At 36.1% G+C, this 22,626-nt stretch overlaps 2 protein-coding genes across 4 annotated transcripts; both read right to left on the bottom strand.

Annotated features, from left to right (window-relative positions):
• Positions 1-4,306: 4,306 nt before the first annotated feature.
• On the bottom strand, positions 4,307-13,474 carry LOC108726734 (sodium-coupled monocarboxylate transporter 1). Of its 3 annotated transcripts, XM_018454485.1 has the most exons (15): positions 12,855-13,474; positions 10,443-10,558; positions 9,431-9,618; positions 8,691-8,850; positions 8,545-8,610; positions 8,416-8,467; positions 8,273-8,340; positions 7,216-7,367; positions 6,997-7,137; positions 6,238-6,462; positions 5,301-5,484; positions 5,102-5,188; positions 4,841-5,004; positions 4,609-4,767; positions 4,307-4,536 (listed from the first exon to the last, which is right to left on the bottom strand). In XM_018454485.1, the coding sequence occupies exons 2-15, from the start codon at positions 10,533-10,535 to the stop codon at positions 4,422-4,424; spliced, it is 1,854 nt and encodes a 617-aa protein (XP_018309987.1). In that variant the 5' UTR covers positions 10,536-10,558; positions 12,855-13,474; the 3' UTR covers positions 4,307-4,421. The 3 variants fall into 3 exon arrangements, with proteins under 3 accessions (XP_018309987.1, XP_018309988.1, XP_018309989.1); XM_018454486.1 differs by lacking the exon at positions 10,443-10,558 and having other exon boundaries at positions 9,431-9,623; XM_018454487.1 differs by lacking the exon at positions 12,855-13,474 and having other exon boundaries at positions 9,431-9,623; positions 10,443-10,480.
• A 3,157-nt stretch (positions 13,475-16,631) lies between these two features.
• LOC108726733 (manganese-transporting ATPase 13A1) lies at positions 16,632-22,372 on the bottom strand. The gene is made up of 18 exons (XM_018454483.1): positions 21,629-22,372; positions 21,126-21,391; positions 20,813-21,041; positions 20,580-20,733; positions 20,353-20,505; positions 20,091-20,273; positions 19,884-20,021; positions 19,562-19,682; positions 19,322-19,476; positions 19,073-19,248; positions 18,755-18,994; positions 18,441-18,656; positions 18,174-18,363; positions 17,850-18,107; positions 17,447-17,783; positions 17,227-17,389; positions 17,002-17,145; positions 16,632-16,887 (listed from the first exon to the last, which is right to left on the bottom strand). Exons 1-18 carry the CDS (start codon positions 21,890-21,892, stop codon positions 16,780-16,782), a joined length of 3,495 nt encoding a protein of 1,164 aa, XP_018309985.1. The 5' UTR covers positions 21,893-22,372; the 3' UTR covers positions 16,632-16,779.
• Between the last annotated feature and the right edge of the window lie 254 nt (positions 22,373-22,626).

Raw genomic sequence — 22,626 nt, 5'->3', positions numbered from 1 at the left:
GGAGGAAAGGAGGGAGGGCAGCGGCGGTAGGTAGGGTACTAACGGAATTAATTAATGAATTAGCCTTAAGGGATAAGGCGTAAAAACAAGCGGAGAATCGGGTTGAGGCGGCGCGGACGAGCGCCCGATTAAAATAAGTGGACTAAGTAAGCGAGTAACTAGCTAAGTGACGACTAACTGCCGTAACGTCGGAAAAGAAGAGCAAGGCGGATTCTCCGTGAGAATTAATGGTGCCCCACCCCCTCCCACCCGAAATCCTTTCTTATCCGAGTCACTTTAATACAACCGGCCAGCCTGATGCAAATTAAACTACCTTCGGAAATCCTTTATCGCACTGCCACGCTTAAAAGACATTTGCGCGTAAATATTCCGGACTAACTCGATCGTTACTATAATCAACCCACGCGATTTTTTCCAATAACTGTTAACTTCGAAAATGATTGCGTGGAAAGATTAAGCTTAGATTTACACCCTGTATAATATAAGATAACGGTCGGAATTTATTAGTCGAGTTCGGTTCAAGTGCTGATATTTCTACTATACAAGCAGAGATAATGATAGCCATGGTGTTCCGTTTTTTTTTTCAATGAATCCAAAAAATAGTCCATTTGAGAATATCAATATTACTTTATAATACTCTTAAGAATTAATTTAATTATGTACTTCAATTTTGCACTATCAATGATTTCTGCTCAGCTGTGAGATAACTTCTGTTTAGTAACTAACAACTTGACACTACCAAGGCTGTCTCGTTCTTTCTGTCGCCGCTGGAGGCTACCATGTTTTTTTCTATGAACCTGGCTCCAGCTACAAATCAGTTTCACGTGACTCGCGCGGTCGGGCCGGCGACACACTCGTGCGGAAACAATGCCGCTAATGGAGAAAAATCGCCCAGGTGTGATAACGCGGTGCCTTCGTATCCGCTAATGTGCTACACGATGTGCTACAACTACCCGCGCAATTAAGCGAAACATGTCGTCGGGACGTTGGAAAAAAAACAAACTGGTGTTGTCATTAAAGAATCTTTTTCGTAGCTAAGCATAACTAAATGTGAAACAAAAAAAGAAATATTATGTACGTTAAATAGTGTAACGGAGATACAGCATAATGAGACAATGACTTAATTACATCATAACGCATAATGAATTTCACGACGAAAATTGCCGCGCTATCAAGAAAGGCCACTGGATTGACGAACGTTCGATCCTACTTGGCTTTCTTCGGCGATTGATCTAACTGGCGTAACAACAAGTGCGCAAAGCGATCCATCGGGATCTCACGATTGACCCGATTTTCCACAAGATTAATTCGCGTGATTCACTTTCGGAATCGTGTCTAGCCTCCTGGCACAGGGACTTTATTTTTCTGCCCATCCTCCCCGTCGACGGGTAGATATAACCAGAGTGTAGGTCGACGGGAGATTCGACGTGACCGAAGGATCTCTGCGATCCTTCGAATTGGAGGGAATCGAGAGACTGTGAAATTTTCATTCGTGCTGGCGGCAACGCCGGAATGTCGTCGCTGACCGCTCGCTGGGAATTCGCTCGTGCTCCCGCCGCCTAATAACTCGAGTAGAAGAGGGATGCTTCTCTGCAGATACGACTGTAACAAGGAATAATTGAATTAGAAGGACAAATGGTCTCTTCCTTTCGCCTACATATTTTGTTAGTATTTCCACGACGCTGCCCCTCAAAAATATTTTATAATCCCGCGTATTCTCATCGTAGACAATATAATGCATTTTTTATACTCACTCCTCAGATTATTTTCAATCAACCATTACGATTATGCGCTGCACTCTCATAAAAAACTAGAGAAAGAGAGGGGTAGAGAGAGAGAGAGAGAGAGAGAGAGAGAGAGAGAGACAGAGAGAAAAAGATACGACATTTAATTAATACGTGGGACACACGTAAATTTTATTCCGTCGAGGGTCGAAGCGCAAAAACGAAACGCGGGGGAGTGGAGTTAATTAATTATTCCCTTATTACGCTACACCAGGACGAGGGAGCGCAAGAGTGCGCGGGGAGTGCGGGAAGAGAACGAGACTGCAGTCGTCTCATTTCTGACTACCTAGCGAAAATTTCGCTAAAGTGCTGCTCATGTGGAAATGACATAATTCGCGTGCGGCAAGGGCAATTGGCAGTAATTAAAGTGGAGCGGTGAGAGAGGGGTAGCCGGAGAGTAGCGGGGCATGAATGAAATTAAGGCGGGTAGCGAAGATGACCGTTTACATGGGTCCACGTCTGCTCGACTACGCTCTCTGTGCCGCGACAATAAAACGAATTTGCATACGGGACAACTCGCCCCCGGACGAATGTCCCGTGTCTGCGTCTCTCGAGCGGAACATTTTCCTCGGATGGACGAACGAAGTCATCGGCGCTCTCGAAAAAGCCATGTATTAAGAATTTATTAACCGCCATTCCAGCGAATCGCCAGGTATCTCCACGGGTGCGTAGGACAAAATTGTGCAGCCAAGAAAGCTATTAAAAGCTCGTTTTTATGTACGTCCTGCTCGAACAAAATAGAGATATTGTTCCTTCTTTACTGAGATTCATGGTTGTCCACTTTATCTAATGCCCACTTGGGTTAAACGAGCTGCCTTTTGAGACTGGATACGTTCAGGATGGAATTTTCGCGCGACAGCAACGGCAATGTTCAGAACGTTTAAGAGATAAAGCGGACAATGCCGAAATGCAGAAACATTCGCAAGGAAAACGAATGCTAAAGCGGAACACGTCGCAGTATTTTTGTGGTGAGCGGACGACGACTCGCGTTAGTGTGCGCGCGTTCGCTCGCTCACGCTACAGCGTATTTGCGAGATCCGCCGTGCTGATGGACATATAATGCGACGTGTGATTGTAGGCCCGCCAATCGCGGCCGATTGTGCCCCTGAAGGCCCGCTAACTATCTCAAACTAGCCCCATTCAAGCCTCGCGACCTCTCTCTATCCACCTCTATCTGTCTATATCCATCTCTGCAGCCCGCCACCTCAGCCACTCTACCCCTTTCGCTCTCTCAACCCCGGGTCTCTTCCGACCATCCCTCCTGGTCTGTCTCCAAAGCGAACGCGAACGCGTGAGTCTACGCGCGTCGTGTCTCCGCTCCTCCGGTTTCTCCGCGTTATATGCATACGCATACATATAATATACAAATACATAGATGCACTTATATGTATATACAATATATATATATAGATATAATATAAGCCACACGCGTAGGGCGTACGTGGAAATTCCGAATCTATCAGCCGCCCAGACGAATGCAAATGGCATATGAAGCGCGCTTAATAAAGACTGTACGCAACTTGCGAATCGCAATTTTCTTTGGGACGTGCTGCCCGTGACGATCACGCATGGACTAAGTGCGAAAAATTCATGGCTCTTTCGTGCGAACGACGCGATTCATCGAGATATTAAATAAATGCATCATTTAGCAGTGGCTTTTCAACGAATTCGTGTCTTGAATATAGCAAATACATAATTCGATCGCTATTCTTTTTATTTTTTTCGAGGATAAGTGTTTGTATATAATCCCGAGCGATCGAAAAAGAAACAATTATCTTTCGTGAACTTCGTCAGTAAATCAAGATAAAGTTCGACAGAAATTAAAATGATGAATGATCATAATTGTGTTTCATGTGATCATTTTATTATTTCTACTTATTCTGTAAAAAATACATATATAATAATTTGCATTGTCTATATTATTGCGATATATATATATATATATACTGACGTATAAAAAATATCACTTCATATTTTTTCTTCTACACACTTAACTCAATATATATATGTTGTAACATTAATACATAATTTAATATAAAAATAAACAATCAATTCAAGGCTAATGAGAGCTTGTTAATTTTAACTACCAAAGCTTCGTAACATGTCGGGCTTTCTGTTTGACAATTCACTGCAGTTAGGAACCTGATAGTGACTCACTCTTGGCAGATCGTTCAACGAAAATGAGTTAGGATGTAATTTTGCTGAAGAGGACTCCAAAGAGAGCCGAAACGCTCTAAAATAAAGAAGATTTTGTGCAATGGAAAGTAATTAAAGTTTTATAATTATATCATTGGACACCTCCATCTGTTGACTCTCATTAACCTTGAATTGATTCTTTATTTTTATTTTAAAGATTGAGAGTCCGTTTCGAAATTTTATATATATATAATTTAATTATATACATTAAATTCAGTTGGTCTGATTATTTAAAATTAAAACATGTAATTTTGATAATCGGGGATCCATTTTATATATAAGCTTCTTTATGCATACTTTGAAAAAGAGAAAAAATTAGCTATAAAAATCAATAATAAGTACTTTAAAATCTCCTAATTGCCAGTTCAACATATCCATTGGTTGATAACAATGCGATATATTTGCGAAAACGTTTATTGTGGTTTCTATAGAACGTTATTGTTAATTAGGTGATTTTTGGCGAAGAGCCGATAATAAATTCGCTGATAGTTGCAAATCGGTCGATACGGGTACACATCCATCTATCTCTTGTGAACATTTTTGTTGTGGTAACCACCTGTAAATTAAGAGTGACGTTTCTTTCGTTGTAATAAAAGTTGTAGCAAAAGTTTCTAAACGAGTTAATTACCTATGAATCACTGGAGAGAGCAAATTCTTGTCGATCGATGAAGGATTTCGCGCACCTGTCATACAGGTGACAATCGTACCCACCACAAGTACCGTCAACGTGCCAATAGGAGCAACCCAGTGGTAAGACAACCGATATAACGGGAAGACATTGTCTTCGCTGCACAACGTATGCGTTTGTTAATAAAAATCAAGATAAATTCAATACAAATTAAATAAAAGTAGCGACTCACTTGTGCCATTCAAATTGCTTTAAGAAATTTTGGCTCACATTTCCCTCGCACTGTGGCACTGGAAGTTTCTTTGGCACTATAAGACCAGAACCAATGGCCGCATTCGTACCAAAACTGACCCATCCAGACATAATGAATCCTGCAATAGTACCAACGAAGGCACCCTGCACAAAACAGATACATACCAAACGATAGTCTTTTATTGTTAGAGTTTGGAAAATAATTCATCCGTTTGAAAGTTGATCACATTTTAATCTATACCTTGGAATTTGCCCACGGAAACAAGATACCCAGAGTGAAGACGCCAAAGGAAGTTCCGGCAGCGATAGCGGCTAAACTACCTGTCATCTAATAAATTGCAATAATAAAAATTACAACATTTTTAATTGCAGTAATAAAAATTATAGCATTTTGAAGTTTTAATATAGATTGCGATGAAATGATAGCACTGAACACTCACAACTAAAACTCCACCTAATTTCTCGATCAAGAAAAGCAAGCATAGCGCCATCAAACCAAACAGGACGACAAGGATTTTCACGAAAATCGTGGAACAACGATCGTTGGGCTTCATTTTAAAGCATCCTTTAACGAAGTCCTCCAGAATCACAACGGACGTCGAGTTGAAGCCTACTGATAGTGAACTGCGGAAAAAGGACAGTTTTCATATTTGCTCGCGACAGATTAACAACTAAACATCATGAGCATCAAAATTGCTAATTTTCTCATTCGGTCAAATGGTTTACATCAATTAAATTAAAATAACAAATAAGTAAACTTTTTGTTTTTTTATTTAAATTAAGTACAGAGAAATTTGGTAAAAATAATAAATTATTTTATTTATTTGCTATCGATTTGACGCATAAAAAAATTGCCCGTTTTATTTTATTAAATAAAATTTATTTTTAAGAAAATCATCCTTTCCAGAAATATCGTTAATCGAAATATTTTGGTTTTGGCGAAGACATCTCAGCAAATGTATATCTTACTTAATTATATTGAAATAAAAATAAACATAAAAAACATTTGAAGAAATAAAATACATAGAAAATATATATCATTGATATATATTTTCTATATATATGTATTTTATTCCTTAAAATATTTTCTATGTTACACGACATGCAAATGTATTATAAATAGAATTCTGTCGCGAATTTAGTTGCGAATTATAGATCGTCTAAAGTGGGCTTAAGACGGTAAAATATAATTCACAAACAATTGGAATGCATTCATCAATAACGAAGTTAACTGCATATTTTAACTTTGTTGATAAGTACATTTCGTTTATGTACAAATTATATCTTATCGCTTCGTAAATATATTATTGACTAGCAACCGCGTGGAAGCTACTCATATAGGCAATTTACTTATATTATTAATTTAATTTGTGATACCTAAGTGCTGCGCCAAAAATTCCAGAAATAAACAGGCCAGGTATCCCATGTAAATGATGAGCAATTTCCATGACATAAGCCGGCAACAATTGATCATCGGCCGTAATTAAGCCAGAAACCCTTGGATCACATTTCGGTGGCGACCACCAAGCGAGAAGGACTAGTCCACACCAACAGCATGTTGAAATAAACACCATTATGCTGATGGTAAATATCGCAATGGATCTGTAATTAGGATATGTAAAGATTTGCAATATTAACTATATTAATATAGATATAAATTTGAATGATATGTATATGTGTGTGTTGTGTGTATATATGTATGTATGTATGTATGTATGTATATATATATACAATTCATTCGGTATTCTTTTTCAAAGTATTTTTTCGAATTGTTTACGCATAACAATTAAAAGAAATTATCTTTCACGAACTTTATCAGCAAATTAAAACAAAGTCCGACAGAAACTAAAATGATGCATGATCAGCATTTTATTATTTCTATTTATTCTATAAAATATATATGTATAATTGTCTATAGTATTGTGATATATGAACTTTTAATTGTAGTAATTTTATTTTATAAATTGTATTATAATATATAATAGAGAATAAAACATTCATATACTCGTATATATATTATATATATATAATAATTATATATACGTATAACATAATATTTATATTCTTTATTATCTCTTTTATAACAAAATTACTATGATTGAAAGTTGCTAAAGTAATCGGCTCACATTTACTCACATTTGAGATATCTTTGTATTTTTTAATGATATATATCGTTGTACCATAGTTTGATTGACAGCGATATACGCGGTATTATACAACCAAGAACCAATCAGTACTGTCCAAAAGGTGTGTCTCGTATAGGGCGATGAATCAAAACTATACAATACAAAAGAATACAAGTGAATATGGTATGCTTGCGCAATATAATCTCGATGACATTCTTTGAATTCTTACTTAAAAAATTCGATGCGGTTGGCATTGATAGCTCTATTCCAAATTTCAGACGCTCCCATTTGATAGGTTCCTAGAGAGGCAACTGTGATAACCGCTGCTATCATCACGCCGACTTGTAATGCATCTGTCCAAACCACTGCTCGAATACCACCCTAATAAAATATGAAAAAACGAGTGCAGTGTAGAATAAAATATTTTATTTATATAAGACACTCTTGAATTTCTCGTAACGATTTTACTTGATCTGCATGTGTATCCATACTTATTTACATGTATCTGTATTTAATCAGTTTATTTTCTTTTTTAACAACCATCAGAGTTAAAGTAAGTTAGGAATTTGATCATTTGATGATTATGTGACTTCCTCAATCTCCCGAAAAAAGTGATATTTCCGCGGCGGTATTATCTGTTTCTGCTGAAGAATACGATAGTGGCGAATGCTTTTTCGAGTGCATACAATTGCATGCAGTCCACGGCATGCTCGCGCGTGCGCAGGCGGCATATAATAAACAAATTTGTAAAGAGCCACTCAACCACGATAAATTCTCATTAATACGAGATCCAACAAATTGCTCGGATAATTACAGGCGCGCGATCCCGCGATTAATCACTTCAGCGCCGGCTTTGTGATCCGCTGCTACGATAACATCCGCTCGACGTTCTCCGCGCCATTGTTTCCCCGCGCCATTGTCGGGCTTTCAGTTTCCGTCCATAAACATTTCCAGTACTAAGGCTCTCGCGTGAGATTCTTCGCGGCATTGTCCACTGAAAATTGTTTCCTACGGTAGACCGTGTCCGAGGAACTCCAGCCATCCCGCGGGAATTTGGCGAACGAGCCTCCCTCAGAAAATTAGCTTAGGCTTCCGTTCTCTCGACCGCCACAACCGTTTTCATCCCCCCTGTATACTGTTCTTGTTAACATTCAAGTATAATATGACAATCTTACGATCTTTCATTTCAATTTTTCTTTTTACATTAATTTACGAAGTGAATAAGAGGAATAATTCGTTGATCAAAACTAATGAAAAAAATTAGGTGACATGAAATCGCAACTTACCAGAACGGTGTAGAAAACACATACGACGCATACGATGCCTCCGATCAAGTGTATATTGATGCCGCTCACTATAATGAATCATCAGAAGTCTTAATGAAAGTAGGTTAAAATCTTAACGTGAATAATGTAGCTATATAAAATACCTTGATTTAACGCCAGTGCAGGAACATAGACTACGATTGATTGGTAAAGAATCTAAAATTAATTGATTCTCATTCAATTTACTCTTTGAAATCGTCATGAAAGCATAAACAGGCCAGATGTAGACTTACCACGTCAAAAATAAAAATTGAAGAAATCAGAATCCTTACGGTGCGATTGAATCGAATTTCCAAATACTAAAAGAAAAGGACCGTGAAAATTGTGCCATATCGGAAGGCATATTAAACTTAGGAGGAATTAAATGGAAAGAACTAACCTCGTAAACGGAGTTAAGTTGTAAGGTAGTAAAGACAGGAAGATATATAGTAGCGACCACGATACCGGAAAAAAAAATCGAGATGATCGTGATCCAATATTGTGTGCCAAAGTTGTAGATCTCCGTCGGAGTACCCAAGATCGTCACGCCTGATATGAAACTACAGTTACGATCGGATTAAATATTCTGCATGACTAATCAATCAAGCCCGAATTACATGATAAATGAGCTACGAATCATCATTTTTTACACGAAAAGGACGATTTTAGTGAAATATCTAAAAATTCAGCTAGACACAGAACTGAAAATAATTTTGTTGGACTACCAAAATAATTTTAAAGGAATCTCAAGCACGATGAGCAATGCTACAAAAAGTTTTGACACTCTAACAACCAGTTTAAACATCTTATAGAATTTTTTTGTAACAAAATTAATTTCAAATCTGTATCTAGCTAAATTTTTCGATACTTCGGCAAGATCGTTCTTTCAGTATGTAATGTTAATCTCTAAAATTAATCTCTATAATTGACACGAACATTGTTACGGGTATATTAAAAGAGTCTTTATTCTGAATTAAGATGTGAAATTTACGATGGCGATAAAAAAAATTGTTTAATTTTTTTAACACTAACGAATTCTTTAGTTTCAAAATGTTTTAAATTCTCATTTTTCATTCATTACTTATTTCCTTTTATTCTTTTAATAGTCTTAAATCCTGTAGAATGACGAACCAAGCTTACCTGGCGACGAGGGAAGCGGACACAGGAAAGAGTCCTAAGCTTCTTCCTCCAAGCAGGTAGTCCTGTGTGTTCGACTTTTGCGCTCTTCTGAAGTGCCATAAGCCGGCTGCGGCAGACACGAAGAGCATAAGTGCAAACACCAGCCAATCGATCCAATGAAAGTATCCTCTTTCCGATACAGCTATCATCTTTACTGAAATCAAAGAGCTAAATCTGTCCAATGCATTCGAAATGATGCATTATGCTTAACTAAATTCTTAAGCATGCATATAATCACTATAAAATAGAATTCTGCTATATTCTTAGCATATCTTAATCACCGTCGGTGCATTAATTTACCATATATGAATACCTAATTTATTATCTATTTAGTTATTTTTATTTTATCAAAAATTTTTATATGTTAACTTCTTAATTCTTTCCTTATAGTCTTTCTATTAATTAATTAAACTATTAATGATTTTTGTTAATTAGGCTATTAATACCACTACTAATTTAAATCGTAAGTGTCACTCAATAATAGATATTACAGAACGGTATATATGAAACTTAATTAACCTTGTTGATTGTGACTGCTTGCAACGACAAAGGTTTTCGCAATAATTACGTTATTTCATGTTTAATATAATACATGAACAAAAGAAAATTATTTCATAATCACTTTACTTTTAGATTTGCGTCAAATCACGTATTGTATTTCTTTTAGACTAGCGTCAAAACTGTGAGTCATATCTCAGATTACAAAGTCGGCGATATTTTTAATCCGCTAGTCCTACTGCAAGGACTATCGACTGGCACATCGCCAGAACTATTGCGCCCGGTTTTTCACCTTGTATAAGTCGCGTTTTAGTGTCCAGCGTTTATCAGTGTAGACAGTAATTAAGTATCACGCGTGATAATAAAAATATATTAAGGATGTATGTCGCGTCATCAATTGATCGCAAAGGATATTGCAAATATATCGTTAATGCCCATCTCTCGTTAACGTTTCCCTGCTAGAGAAGCCACTGACCTGTGACTTCTTCGCACGTGCTAGTAATTTGGTCTTGTTAATGTTGAATGACAATCGTAGCAGTGTTCTCAGTTCCACAGCTTGCGATACCATCCCTCAAATCTCGTATTTCCGTTCTACATTAACGAGCGAAGCGAATTACAATTATTCGTATATTAGATTACGGTCTAATCAGAGGAAGATAATCTAATCAAAGGGATTTTCAATCACGACTAAAAAGAATTGACTCAAAAATAGGAACTGAAAAGTATAACTTGCTACATTATTACGGGTTTCCAGCTGTTTTATATACAAGATATCTTGTAAAAACCGTAATAACACTTAGAGTGGAATCCATAGACGTTGCTCAAGATTCGAGATGGTCTTAAGCTAATGCATGAACCAATCAGAGAGCCATATTATCTTAAGACATTGCTTGAGATTAAGAATGGACTATAGATTCCGGCCTTAGTGGTAGATTCTTGAGATCATCTTAAGACGAAAATTCTGATACCAAAATGTCGAGGATATGGTCTTTAAAATGATAAACATTTAAAGTTAGTCAATCATACTGTCTAAAATTTGTGCGTTCACGTATGGTACTATGTAAAGTGCTAAAAGCAAAAATTCATTGTCGTCTCTTATTAATATCGATATACATTACGCATGCGAAGATAAAATTATTAATATTTCTAATTATTGATATTTATTATGTTAAAAAACATTTTTTTCGACATTTTGGTATTAGGATTTTCGTCTCAAAATGACCTTAGGAGTCTTCCCTTAAGTGTTATTACGGAATATTCTCTCTCTGTGTGCGTGTGCGTGTGTATCTCATATTCCTATTTTTATATTCTATCACATTTTGAATATTCTCATGATTATTATAAAAAAGTGTCCTTAATGGTGTTAGAATTTGATAGTAGATATATTATTTCTCGTCACATGGAATTACGGGTTCGAAGTTCTGTTATTTTCTGATCAATCAGAGTCAATTGCCGAGTCGCGAGCGTTAACAAGAGGAAAGTCCATTGGTAAACCGATTGGTGAGACCATGTCGGTTTTCATTACAGTTCTCAGTGCAGTTTGCATTGCTAATTAATATTCAAATCACCAAGGCTATTCTACGTCAAATGTTTCAAAACCTACTTGTACATTCGTCAATACCGCGAAATCTAATCGCTACACTTCTATGAAGATAGAAAAGCATCTCATAAACAATGATTTAGGTCGAAAGATCTTTGATGAGGAAAGCTACAATTGGACTGATCTCGCGCGTTATTGTTCTCTATATAAAGTCCAACAGTCAATCAACGTCAAAGTAAGTGGAATTCAATAATAGCCAATACACAAACGAAAGGACGTTTAGAAGTTGGATCAAGGATTTCATCAAATTCGAAATTTTTCAACTCGGTTTTGATCGGAGTACTTCCTACTATCACGTTTATTTATAGTATAGCATGTACTAAATGAACGTAATTAGTCGCATCAACAGTGGATAATTACCGACCATTATGACCACACGCGAAATAGTCGACAGACGATACATGCTTCTATTGTTATTAATAGTCATTCCTTATATATTTAGTACACTTAATTACGTGATTCACCGAGACATTCGCGAAAATGTTCCGCAGCAAGATCTTGAATATTAGGGATATAATAATACTGCGATGTATGGACTATCGTTAATCAGCAATCGGTAAGAGCTGCGTAATGTGTTTAATCTTCTGTTTTTATCAGATTTTTTTTTTTCTGAATTTCCCTCGTTGATCTGTATTCTTTTGTATAATACAAACACAACTGATGGTTCTTAAGAATCGCGATCATAAATGAAGAAACTTTAAAAATTCTTTCCTTTTCGGCAATCACGTAGAAGAACGGAGCAAATTTTATAGCTGTTTTATCTCGAATACGCGTATGTACTTAAAACGTCATATAACAAACAGTGTAAAATTCAATTCGTCCTATTTTTACCGAAGATTTTCAAGCGAACTCTTATTTGCTTTTGCCTAAGCAGAACAACAAGTCGTTATAATATCAAAATGATATTAAAATAACTTTAAAATGATCATTAAAAATCATCTTTTATTCATTTCTGATTCATTTTAATGTTTTTTAATTATCGTGTTATCGTGACTTGCTGTTCTGCTTGGGTGTAGCATATGTCTCATAAACTACTAACAATCTGGATTTATTTCGTGATGCAGTTTGGGGAACTGGCTGACAAAAATCTCTGAATTATATCTAACCGGTTTGGTAGCATAAGAGAAATTAAATCTACATTGATATTCAACGTTAAATGTCATCATGGACACTAGAGGAATTAAAAGAAACGATCTTATTCGCCCTCTCTATCCTCATCTTGATAAAAAAATTATATTATTTGACTTTTTTGGAACGTATACTTGAAATTATTGACGCATTACTAACCTTGGAACAAAAATTAAAACTCGAAATTATTTCATTCCAGTCTGATTCTAGATTTCTGTTGTACCGGGTACAGCTACACTGTGTGGCGCTGTTTTTAAACACCACAATCCTTTTTCCTCCAAATGATAAACAATGTTTGCGTTTTTTTTCCAAATAATGTCAATACTTCTTCTGTTCTCCTATTTTTTCGTTCTCTCTTTCTTCCTTTCTTCCTTTCAAATTCCAGATCTTTTTTGATTGATTATTCGCGAATCAATATAATCGTAGCTTCCATTATCTCGGACGAATAGAATCGATAGAGGGCAAGAGTACAAAAACTTTCAAACTACTCTTCGAAAATTTGCCGACTGAATATCCAATCTCACGCAATAGATTCCTGTCGGGAAATTTTAACCGTTTGGTTTCTTATGAGATACATAGCGCGAGGTTTCACCGCGCGATGACGCCAAGAGTACGCGTTCCTAGTGTTCCTGGGCTTCAACGACGGTGACATATGCTGTCCACTGTCCTTGCCTTTCAAGCGCGTGGATGTTAGCCGGCTATCATGCACGAATAGACGCGAGCGAAGTGGGACGCTTCCGTAAGCGACGACCGCGATCGACTGAGCCGCAGCTCGACAGTCTCGACACCGTAGCGACGATTACGTCGCGAGACACAAATCACGCGTACTTTCGCTAAAATAAGGCACCATTGACGGTAGCACAGTCAGTTTGTACAGCTTACAGCGATTTAAGTGTTATCGATCAAGAGATACTGACTGGGGAACTTTGTTTATAGTTATTAGGCCGGTATTCGTAATCGGCTTTTATTTTAAAACCATCTAAGTGTAATATCTTAAAATTCTAATTCTGGCTCTGTGATTGCTTTATGATATCTTAAGACTGTACTTAAAACGGTCTTAAATATAAGAACCGGTGAATATCGGCCTAAAGCTCGTGTCGCATTACACATTAGAGATTGAGAATTGCGAATTAAAACATTCAGTCAATCAGAACGAAACGGATTAAAATTAATTATTTGACTGGTCGAATTCTAATCTCTAATTCGCAATCCTTATAGTGTTTTTGACCGTAGCGGCTTTGAACTGACCTGAGTTAGATTAATGACGTCACATGCTCTATCAATAGTATGCAATATCATTAATCCAACTCAAATCAGTTTAAACCTGGGCTACGATCAAGAACACTATTAGTCTCCAATACGTAGCGTAACATGGCTCTCCACATTTACAGCCGTATTAAATCGATGACGTCATTGTGAGAAATAAATTAAAAATTCTTACTTTTATATTTCATATATTAAAAGATTAAACAGTTTTATATATAGATTAAAACATAAATTAATTTTACACCATACGATGATATAGAGTAGTCAGTCATATATTTAATATATTTTTTTCTTTTTCTATTCTATATTAATAAATACATGATTTAATATCTGCGTGTATCAACGTGTCCTATATTAACAGAAAAAATAGTATTTGGTGAAAAGGGGAATTTTTTGCTATCGCATAAAGAAGTTCCGAAATGTACGAATTATGTATCGTTAAAGGGTTACTTAAGTAAAATCGAGTAGTGTATTATTTATCATGAGGAAACCTCGGGAGCATGGAAAAATTGTTATCAAAGACAATAAACTCGAAAAATCTTGTCAAGTAAGATATCAAGATATTACGGAAATTAAGCAATAAAAGACTGTATTATAAGTACAAATACGTGCAACTTGATAACTTGTTCGTTATTCAAAGCTAAAATTGGAAACCAACGATTATTTTGTATCGGATTCTCCGTCGCTCGTCAACTTTTTGAAAATCTCGTACAAGTTATATATTGTTACTCAATAACAATATAGTCCTTATTGCTTAATTCCTAGATGTTTAATATTAATCTTATTTAACAACTTTTTATTATAATAAAATGTAATAAAATTTATTTTCTTTAATTACAATTTCTCTTATATTTCCGATATTTCTCCATGATACATCGCTCGTCTCCGCTTAAGGCTTAAGTTGTAGCCCTTTTATAATTTGTACATCTCTCGAAACTTCATGTTCACTAAAAAGCAGTCAAAAATTTAACATACTCTTTTGCAACTATTTATTAGTATATAATTATATATGAATCGAAATGAGAACCCTGGTAGAAAAAGTTTTTACGAAAAAGTACAGAAAAACTACACCGATTAAGATAAAATTAAGATAAGATTCTTGGTTTTTCGTAGATGTTCATAGTGGGAAAAATAAAGTGGGGTTCGTTTATCTTAGAAATTCTGAATTTTTTGTAAATATTCGTGATACACAAGATACGAAAAAATTTTCCATAAAAACTCATAATACGGCGTCAGAAGACGTATACCGAAAGAGCGGAGGATTTATTGGTTTTTCAAACAAACAATGTCACTCTATTCCCCCATATTACAAATATCTACGAAAAACTAAAAAAGATCTTGTCTCATTCTATATAATTTTTCGTAAAAATTTTCCCGCCAAGGAGTCCTAGATATCTTCACTAATTGAATTATTATCAAATATACGTGGTGGTATGCAAAAAAATTTTATTTTGGTTGCAAGAACGAATTTTCTCATTTCTATTCAAAATGGTTGTATTAACAAAATCGAAACTGTAAGGATTGCTTCGCCGTCGAGCAGTTTTGATGCTCAAATACAAATCTGTAGAATAAAAAATGATAACCTCGCCGAATATGGCAAACGATAAATAATCCTCTCCTTGCAACATCGATATAAATTTTTCTTATAGCAAATCTCTTTAGCCATTTAAACACAAATTAAATGAACTACGTCAATCAAGTTAGTTTCTTTTTACGTTTTTTTCTAAATTTTAGCTGCACTGTTAATGTTTTAACATGTTAATGTCAATTTGAAAAAGAATTACAATAATCATTTTGAATGAACATTTTCTTTATTAATATTATTATAAATGTACAATAATATATATACAATTACACTTAGTTCGATTCACGATATATTAATAAACGAATGTTATGCTTTCACTTTATTCCTTCTGTATAATGAGATAATGAGAATTACATATTGCTAATGAAATTTGAAAGCTAATAATTATGCTTAACTTGCAAACGCGAAACTCTTTATATTATGCAACATGCAACATCATCGAAGTGGAATGTAATCTTTGATGTATAAAACTGCTACGTATAATCGTGCCAATTATCAAAATCATTCGTGTAAGCTTTTTATTTTTAGTTTCGCTTATTCAGTTACGAATAAGTTTTAGTTACAACCTCGTGAGCATTTTGTGCGTATTTTTGTATAAAATATGTTTATATAAATTTATATGTCTGTCTGTGTTCAAAACTTGCACTAAGTGCGAATATTGCACCGTGAAAAAAAGTAGAATCGTTATCTATAAATTATGTACAAGCATACTATTTTTTTCTCAAGCGATCAATATTTGTTTTAATATATTGATGAAATATTGAAATTGTCCATGAAATTTGTTTTGCGTCATTAATAAATATATATGTATATATATATATATATATAAATAAAGGCAATACGATTATTATAGAAATAATTATTAATGAATATCGAACATGAGTAATACCTTCATCGACAATAAATAATGATCGCCAGAGTGCTGTTTCTTGTTCCACGGAGAAAAAGTTGACTACACAGGGTGAACAATTAGGTGAGTAATGATTAGGTACACATATTTATATTTTCACATTATATTTTTATACAGAATATATGAATAGAGAGAAAACAAAAAAAAAAGGAAAACATAAAATACAAAATGCGCATGGAGACAAATAATTTATGTGTATTCACAGGTACATTATCGATCCTTAAATATAAAAATTGTCAGCTCTTAACGTGGAACAAGATCAGTAACAAAAGTTACATAGAAAAAAACTTCAATACAGTCTGTAATCGATAAAAGGTAGTTCATCACAGTTTATGTTGTCTTCCTTCGCCAAAGAGCCATAGGCAAGCTCTGTCGACTATATACGCGAAGACAAAATCCGCGACTAGTATTTGAACCAATGTCGTACGGAACTGCAACACGCAAATATTATAAATATATATGTGGCAAATAGATTTAACGACAAATAAATTACATTAAGTTTAGTTATTGTTATTTATTTATTATTATTTACGCGTAAAACTTACTTGGTTTGGAAAGTCTACAATCTCGAACTGCACCGCAAAATCCGGCAAGAATCCACAAGGTAGTAATAAAATAACGGCAAAATTGCCCACGAGACTGAATAAGAGAGTTCTATTTTGTGTTAAACTTTCCATAAACGGCTGACCCTGTCACAACATAATAGTATTTATTGTATAATGATATCGTATCTTTTTTAACTGGGTAATAGAATATAATGGGCAACTTACTCGATAATTTATAGCAAAAGTAGAAACTTGGAAACACATTGCGATTATGTATACGGTACTATTAATTAAATTTGCCTCAAATGGCTCTTCCTCAATACTGTCATTTCCTTCTAATGAATTCACTTCATTGGTAGTATTGAAGATGGCTGCCAATTTATTATCCCTACAAAAGAAGTAATTTGAAGAACATGGTCAAATGATTCCGATTAACACAACTTACTTTGGAGATAAAATTGTAGCTTCTTTCACCAAATAAACGAGACAGATGAAATGTACAGTAAATTGCAATAATACAGTTGCAATGGTATACAAATTGAAGATATTTGGTAGCGGTCTTTGCTGCGAAAGAGTTTTCAGCGGTTTTGATCGTGAGATAAAAAGGAAACATGCCGCCAGAAGGACACCCTGCAAAGTCGCCTGCGCGTCACTAAATTTGATTCCATCCAAATATAACACTGACTGACTGTAGGCGAGTATCAGTGCATTCAGTGCCAATATTTTGAACATCTGCAGGGTGGTGACCAGGGTGCAGCGTCCCTGCTTGATCACGTGACATACTGCAAGTATACAAACACTTGTATTTCCGAAGAATAAATAAATTAACAATATCCCGTGATGCTTACTGCATTGAATGGATGACATTTTGCTGGTAAAGGGAGCCGCGATGGAAGCGTCGCCGAGTTTTACGATCACGGGTTGGTCTTGTGCCTCGTTATCAATATCTTTCAGGATCTTCTGCAGTTTTGCACGAGAGCCCCCCGATGTCATTCTAGAATTATTTCTTGGTCCGTTGTTTATGAGCGACATCAAAGTATCGTTCCTTGGATCTTCTCGCTTTTCAGTAACCACTCTCTCGGGCGGACTGGACAGAATTGCGACACCTACCAGGGAAAAGGAAAGAAAAACAAGTACATTCAAATTTTATCGCACTCTCTTCGTCAACTTACCCACTTGTGCGTGTTTCAAAGCTCCGACATCATTCGTTCCGTCACCGCACATCAACGTCATATAGCCTAAAGATTGTAGCGATATAATAATGAATTCTTTTTGCTTCGGTGCACATCGTGCAAATATTACGATGTGCGGCAAGAGTTTCCAAAGAAGTTCCCGTTCTTTTTCCTTCAGATACGATAAACCCTAGAAAAGTCAATTATGCAATAACAATCATTGTAATTCCAACAGAAAAAAGTCGACATTTTTGTTTATTTACGTACTTCACCCGTCATACAAAGCGCGTATTCTTTCCAGATCTCTTTTCGCGATTCAATATTTTTCGCACTTAGAGGAAGCTGCGTCTTTTTGTCTATGCTTTCCCACAGCCATTCGTCATCATTCTTGGTTAGTATAAGTGTGCTAGGCTTCTTCATGAAATGTAGCTCGCGACTTACATGACAAGCCGTCAAAGGATTATCACCCGTTATCATCACGACCTAAATAATTATATTAAACTCGTTGAGTTTTTGGTAATTATGTAAAATTTTTTTTGAGACTTTTATCAACGACGTCTCAACAAGCGTCGCATACATACCGAATGTGATGAATTGACGATTTCTTTAATGACAGTTTTCGAATCAGACTTAAGAGGACAGCTAATGATGACAAATCCCGCAAATGTGAGATTATTCTCTAACTTTTCACGAGTTAATTCTCTTAACTCTTGAGAGGAGAAGCTACCAGTAAGTTTTCGATAGCCCAAAGCGAGAACTCTTGCACCGCGTCGTGAAAGAGATAAGTAGATTGAATCGTAATTTTCTGGCACAGAAGATAACTGAAATGAAACAGATTATATCAATAACAACAAACACAAAAATCAATTAAAATTGTGGACAAATGTTATTTTACTCACCATATTCTTCAGTGTTTCTGGCGCACCTTTTACCGTAGCCATGTAATGTACGTCTGAAGCTCCAGGAAGAGTATATCCAGCTACAACGCACATTCTTTTCAAAGCCGATGAAAAATGATACCTCTGTACAATTTTCAATGCGGGCGATTTGCCCTTTTTAGGAATTACAGAATCACCTAAACGAAACATTAGTATGAAGTAACGTATTAACATTTTTGTATTATATTTTATTTGCAAATTTATACCCACTTTTCGTGAGATTCCAATTGACAGCTTTGAGAGTAGCTTTTTCTAGCGGATCCCCAACGATACCATCGTCTAATTGAACAAGGGAATGACACGTGGCGAGTACTTGAATGCTCTCCAAAGATGCATCTGATATTTGGATTACGTCCGGCTTACCGCTTTTAAAAAGAAAAAGATTAAAATCATATTTCCTAATAGCGCGAAGATTACTCGAAGATAATAAAACGGATTGTAGTTTCTTACTTCATTCCAGCGATACCCTCTACAACCAAATTATCACTGGTAAGTGTACCGGTCTTATCGAAACAACAAATATCGACTTTGCCGGCGAATGGAATTCTGAACGGTTCCGTGCAGAATACACCTGCAAAGAAATATGATAATTTTCATACGTAACTCATAGAAGGATGTATTACATGTATTTCTTACTGAAATTATTTTTGACCCAGGTTCTTAAATCAGTATCAAACTTTTCGTACTTTTAAATGCAATATAGAAAAATCTGTGATTTTTTCATGTTTTATACATCCTTAAGCTTTTGGTAAAGTAAATCTGTTTTAAATACCTAATTTGGATAGAGCTACCAGAGACGTGTTTACAGCCAGAGATAATTCTATAGGTAACTCTGGTGGAACAACAGACGTCAAAATTAATGTGCATTCCAAAAATAATTTATACTTGTTCCTTGTAGGATCCTCGCTGCCTAAATTAGAAATTTGTACATGTAAATATTCATCATAGTTCTCACTTTTATGTATAACAATCGAATTACCTTTGATCCAAACATACACGGCGGCAGCAATTGCAAAAATAAGTAAAAATAGAATGAAGCCGAAAGTTTCTAAATTATTGGCTGTAACGCGTTTAACGCCGAACAATATCGTTCTTAAAAGTTTTCCCTGTGATGTGGAAAAGCCGGTACGTAATACGTAAGCAATACATCCATTATCGGTCGCTGAAATATCACGCATTAATGTCGTAAGTAATAATAAAATGAGTGAGACCGTCAAGTGAAAAATAAAATTTATTAATACCTCGAAGACCGGGAGTAGTTTTGCTAGGAGGTGTATGCTGTACAACTTTTGTACCACCGAAAAGCACGTGAAGTTTATCATCTCCTTCGATATTTATAATTCTACTCCCATCAATATCTTCTACAGGTTCTTTCATTTGAGGTACAGATTCACCTAGACATTTCTCTCTCTCAGTTGCTATGATCTATGTTGGTGATTTAAACACATTACTAGCTTGTTTAAAGTACCTGTTAACATGCTTTCGTCAACTACGCAGGGGCCTCGCAAAAGCAACATATCGCATGGCACTAAATTATCATGTTGAGGCCTTGTAATGGAGACAATATCTCCAGGAACTAGTTGGTCTGTAAATAACGAGCGCCATCGCCTATTTCTATATACCTAAAAGAGAAAAAAATAAGCGTGAACGAAATTCGCTCGAAATAAGCAAATCGCAAATAGACAGTATTCGTATTCGTACCATTATCATGTAAGGTTTATTGCCCATTTTACGAATCTCGGCCATATTTTTTAATTGTTGTTGAACCAGTGTACACTCAAACATGATAAGCATGATCAATGTAAAGATACTATAATACCAATATTTATCTAAGCACCATAGTGCCACACAGAATACTTGAAAGACGAAGAATGGAGCAATAGCACGCTCTTTAAAGAGCTCCCAGAATTCTGGTACATCCATGTCCAATCTAGAATAAAAAAAAGAATATTTTCAGCGAGATAAAAGGTGCCTTGCAAGGAACAATTGATGCAAGGAATTGTTCACACTATACTTGTTTTTCCCATATTTTCCTTCTGCTTTCTTAATTTCGTTTTGATCCAGATACCCTTTCCATTCAGAATAATGTTTCACGGAATGATTGATTGGGAACTGCAACCCTTTGAATAATTTTTTATCCGGGTCCCAGTAATATTTTGTCTTTTGAAAAATGAACCAAGGTTCCTGCTCATCCGTGTGATGTAATAAAATCAGCTCCGAGCTGCCGTTGTTTGGGGTGGGAACCACTTTGACTATCCTGGCTTTGTATGGATCTTCCTCCTGAAATTTCATTTACGGAATAGAAGAAAGGAATATCGCAAAATAAAATGCTGAAGTGAGATTCCATGTTCAAGGCTTATCTTTCGCGATGTTCGAATGTACCGCCGAGGTGTCACGTGATCGGCACTAGCAGACGACCGGCCGTTCGAATGGCAACCAAGTTTATGGAACATATTGGGGCCACGAAGAGCCACGTGCCCGTTATTTGAGACAAATTGAAGAATAACTGCCACTTACCGAGCTGCAGTTTATGAACGTATGGATGTGCACCGACCATTGACAGCATAGGCATAGAAAGATCTGCAGCATGCCGATCGCTGCGATGCCCACCAGGCCCGCGTCATAGTACTCGTCAACGCCATAAACGAAGATCCAACAGTAGATCCACAGGGACTGCAGCATCACGAAGGGCAGGATGTAACCGTTGAACACCCATTTTCGTGGATTGTGCAGGCTGACGGATTGCACGAGATCATCTACTAGCGAGGAGGTCGCCGCCATGATTCCGCCGACGACGATTAACAAGTCGTCACAACGGGCGAGAAACGTTTTAACGTCCAACAAACTTTAAGCACCATTCACATCAGGAGATCCCCTCAGATCCCCTTTAAACACACGATCCGTTCGGGCGATATAACGCGAGCTGGGTGATCGCGTTTCGCATATGCGGAGATTCAAAGAGAATGAACGAGCCGACTGTTGCTGACTGCGCCGCAGGGTTATGTTAAAAGTTGGAATGGATGAGAAGTGTGCCAGCAGCTCTAATGCGGCAGATACAGCTTAGCAGTCCTAACGCGAGTATTTCTCAGTAGATAACACAGTCCTGCGCTAAATGCGAGCATGCACTTCAAGCGCCATCATCGTATCACAAGTACAACTCCAACCTAAAAATGAACATGGCTGTAAAACCGCTGTATTTGAATGTTAATTTTCCTAGATTAAGCCAAATGAAGGAATTCATGCGGCGCGCTTTATCTTTCTGAAATATAAAAAATTTTCCTTATCTGTTGATTCATCTTTATATTCTAGTCGCAATCTGTTTGCAACAAACGCAAACGATTATTTAAATCCTTATATTTTGAGAATGTTAGAAGCATTTTTGATGTTTCATGTAAATAAAAAATATGATTGACTGTTCAAAATACTAACGATAGAGTTTCAAATAAAAGTTCCAAATAATAATAAAATATAATTATGTAATGATGTGTCTCTCCTTCCTCTGCAATTATAAGACT

The sequence above is a fragment of the Mycetomoellerius zeteki genome, unplaced genomic scaffold, assembly GCF_001594055.1.
Source record: "Mycetomoellerius zeteki isolate Tzet28-1 unplaced genomic scaffold, Tzet1.0 scaffold433, whole genome shotgun sequence".
NCBI lineage: Eukaryota > Metazoa > Arthropoda > Insecta > Hymenoptera > Formicidae > Mycetomoellerius > Mycetomoellerius zeteki.
This window is presented reverse-complemented; position numbering and strand designations above follow the sequence as displayed.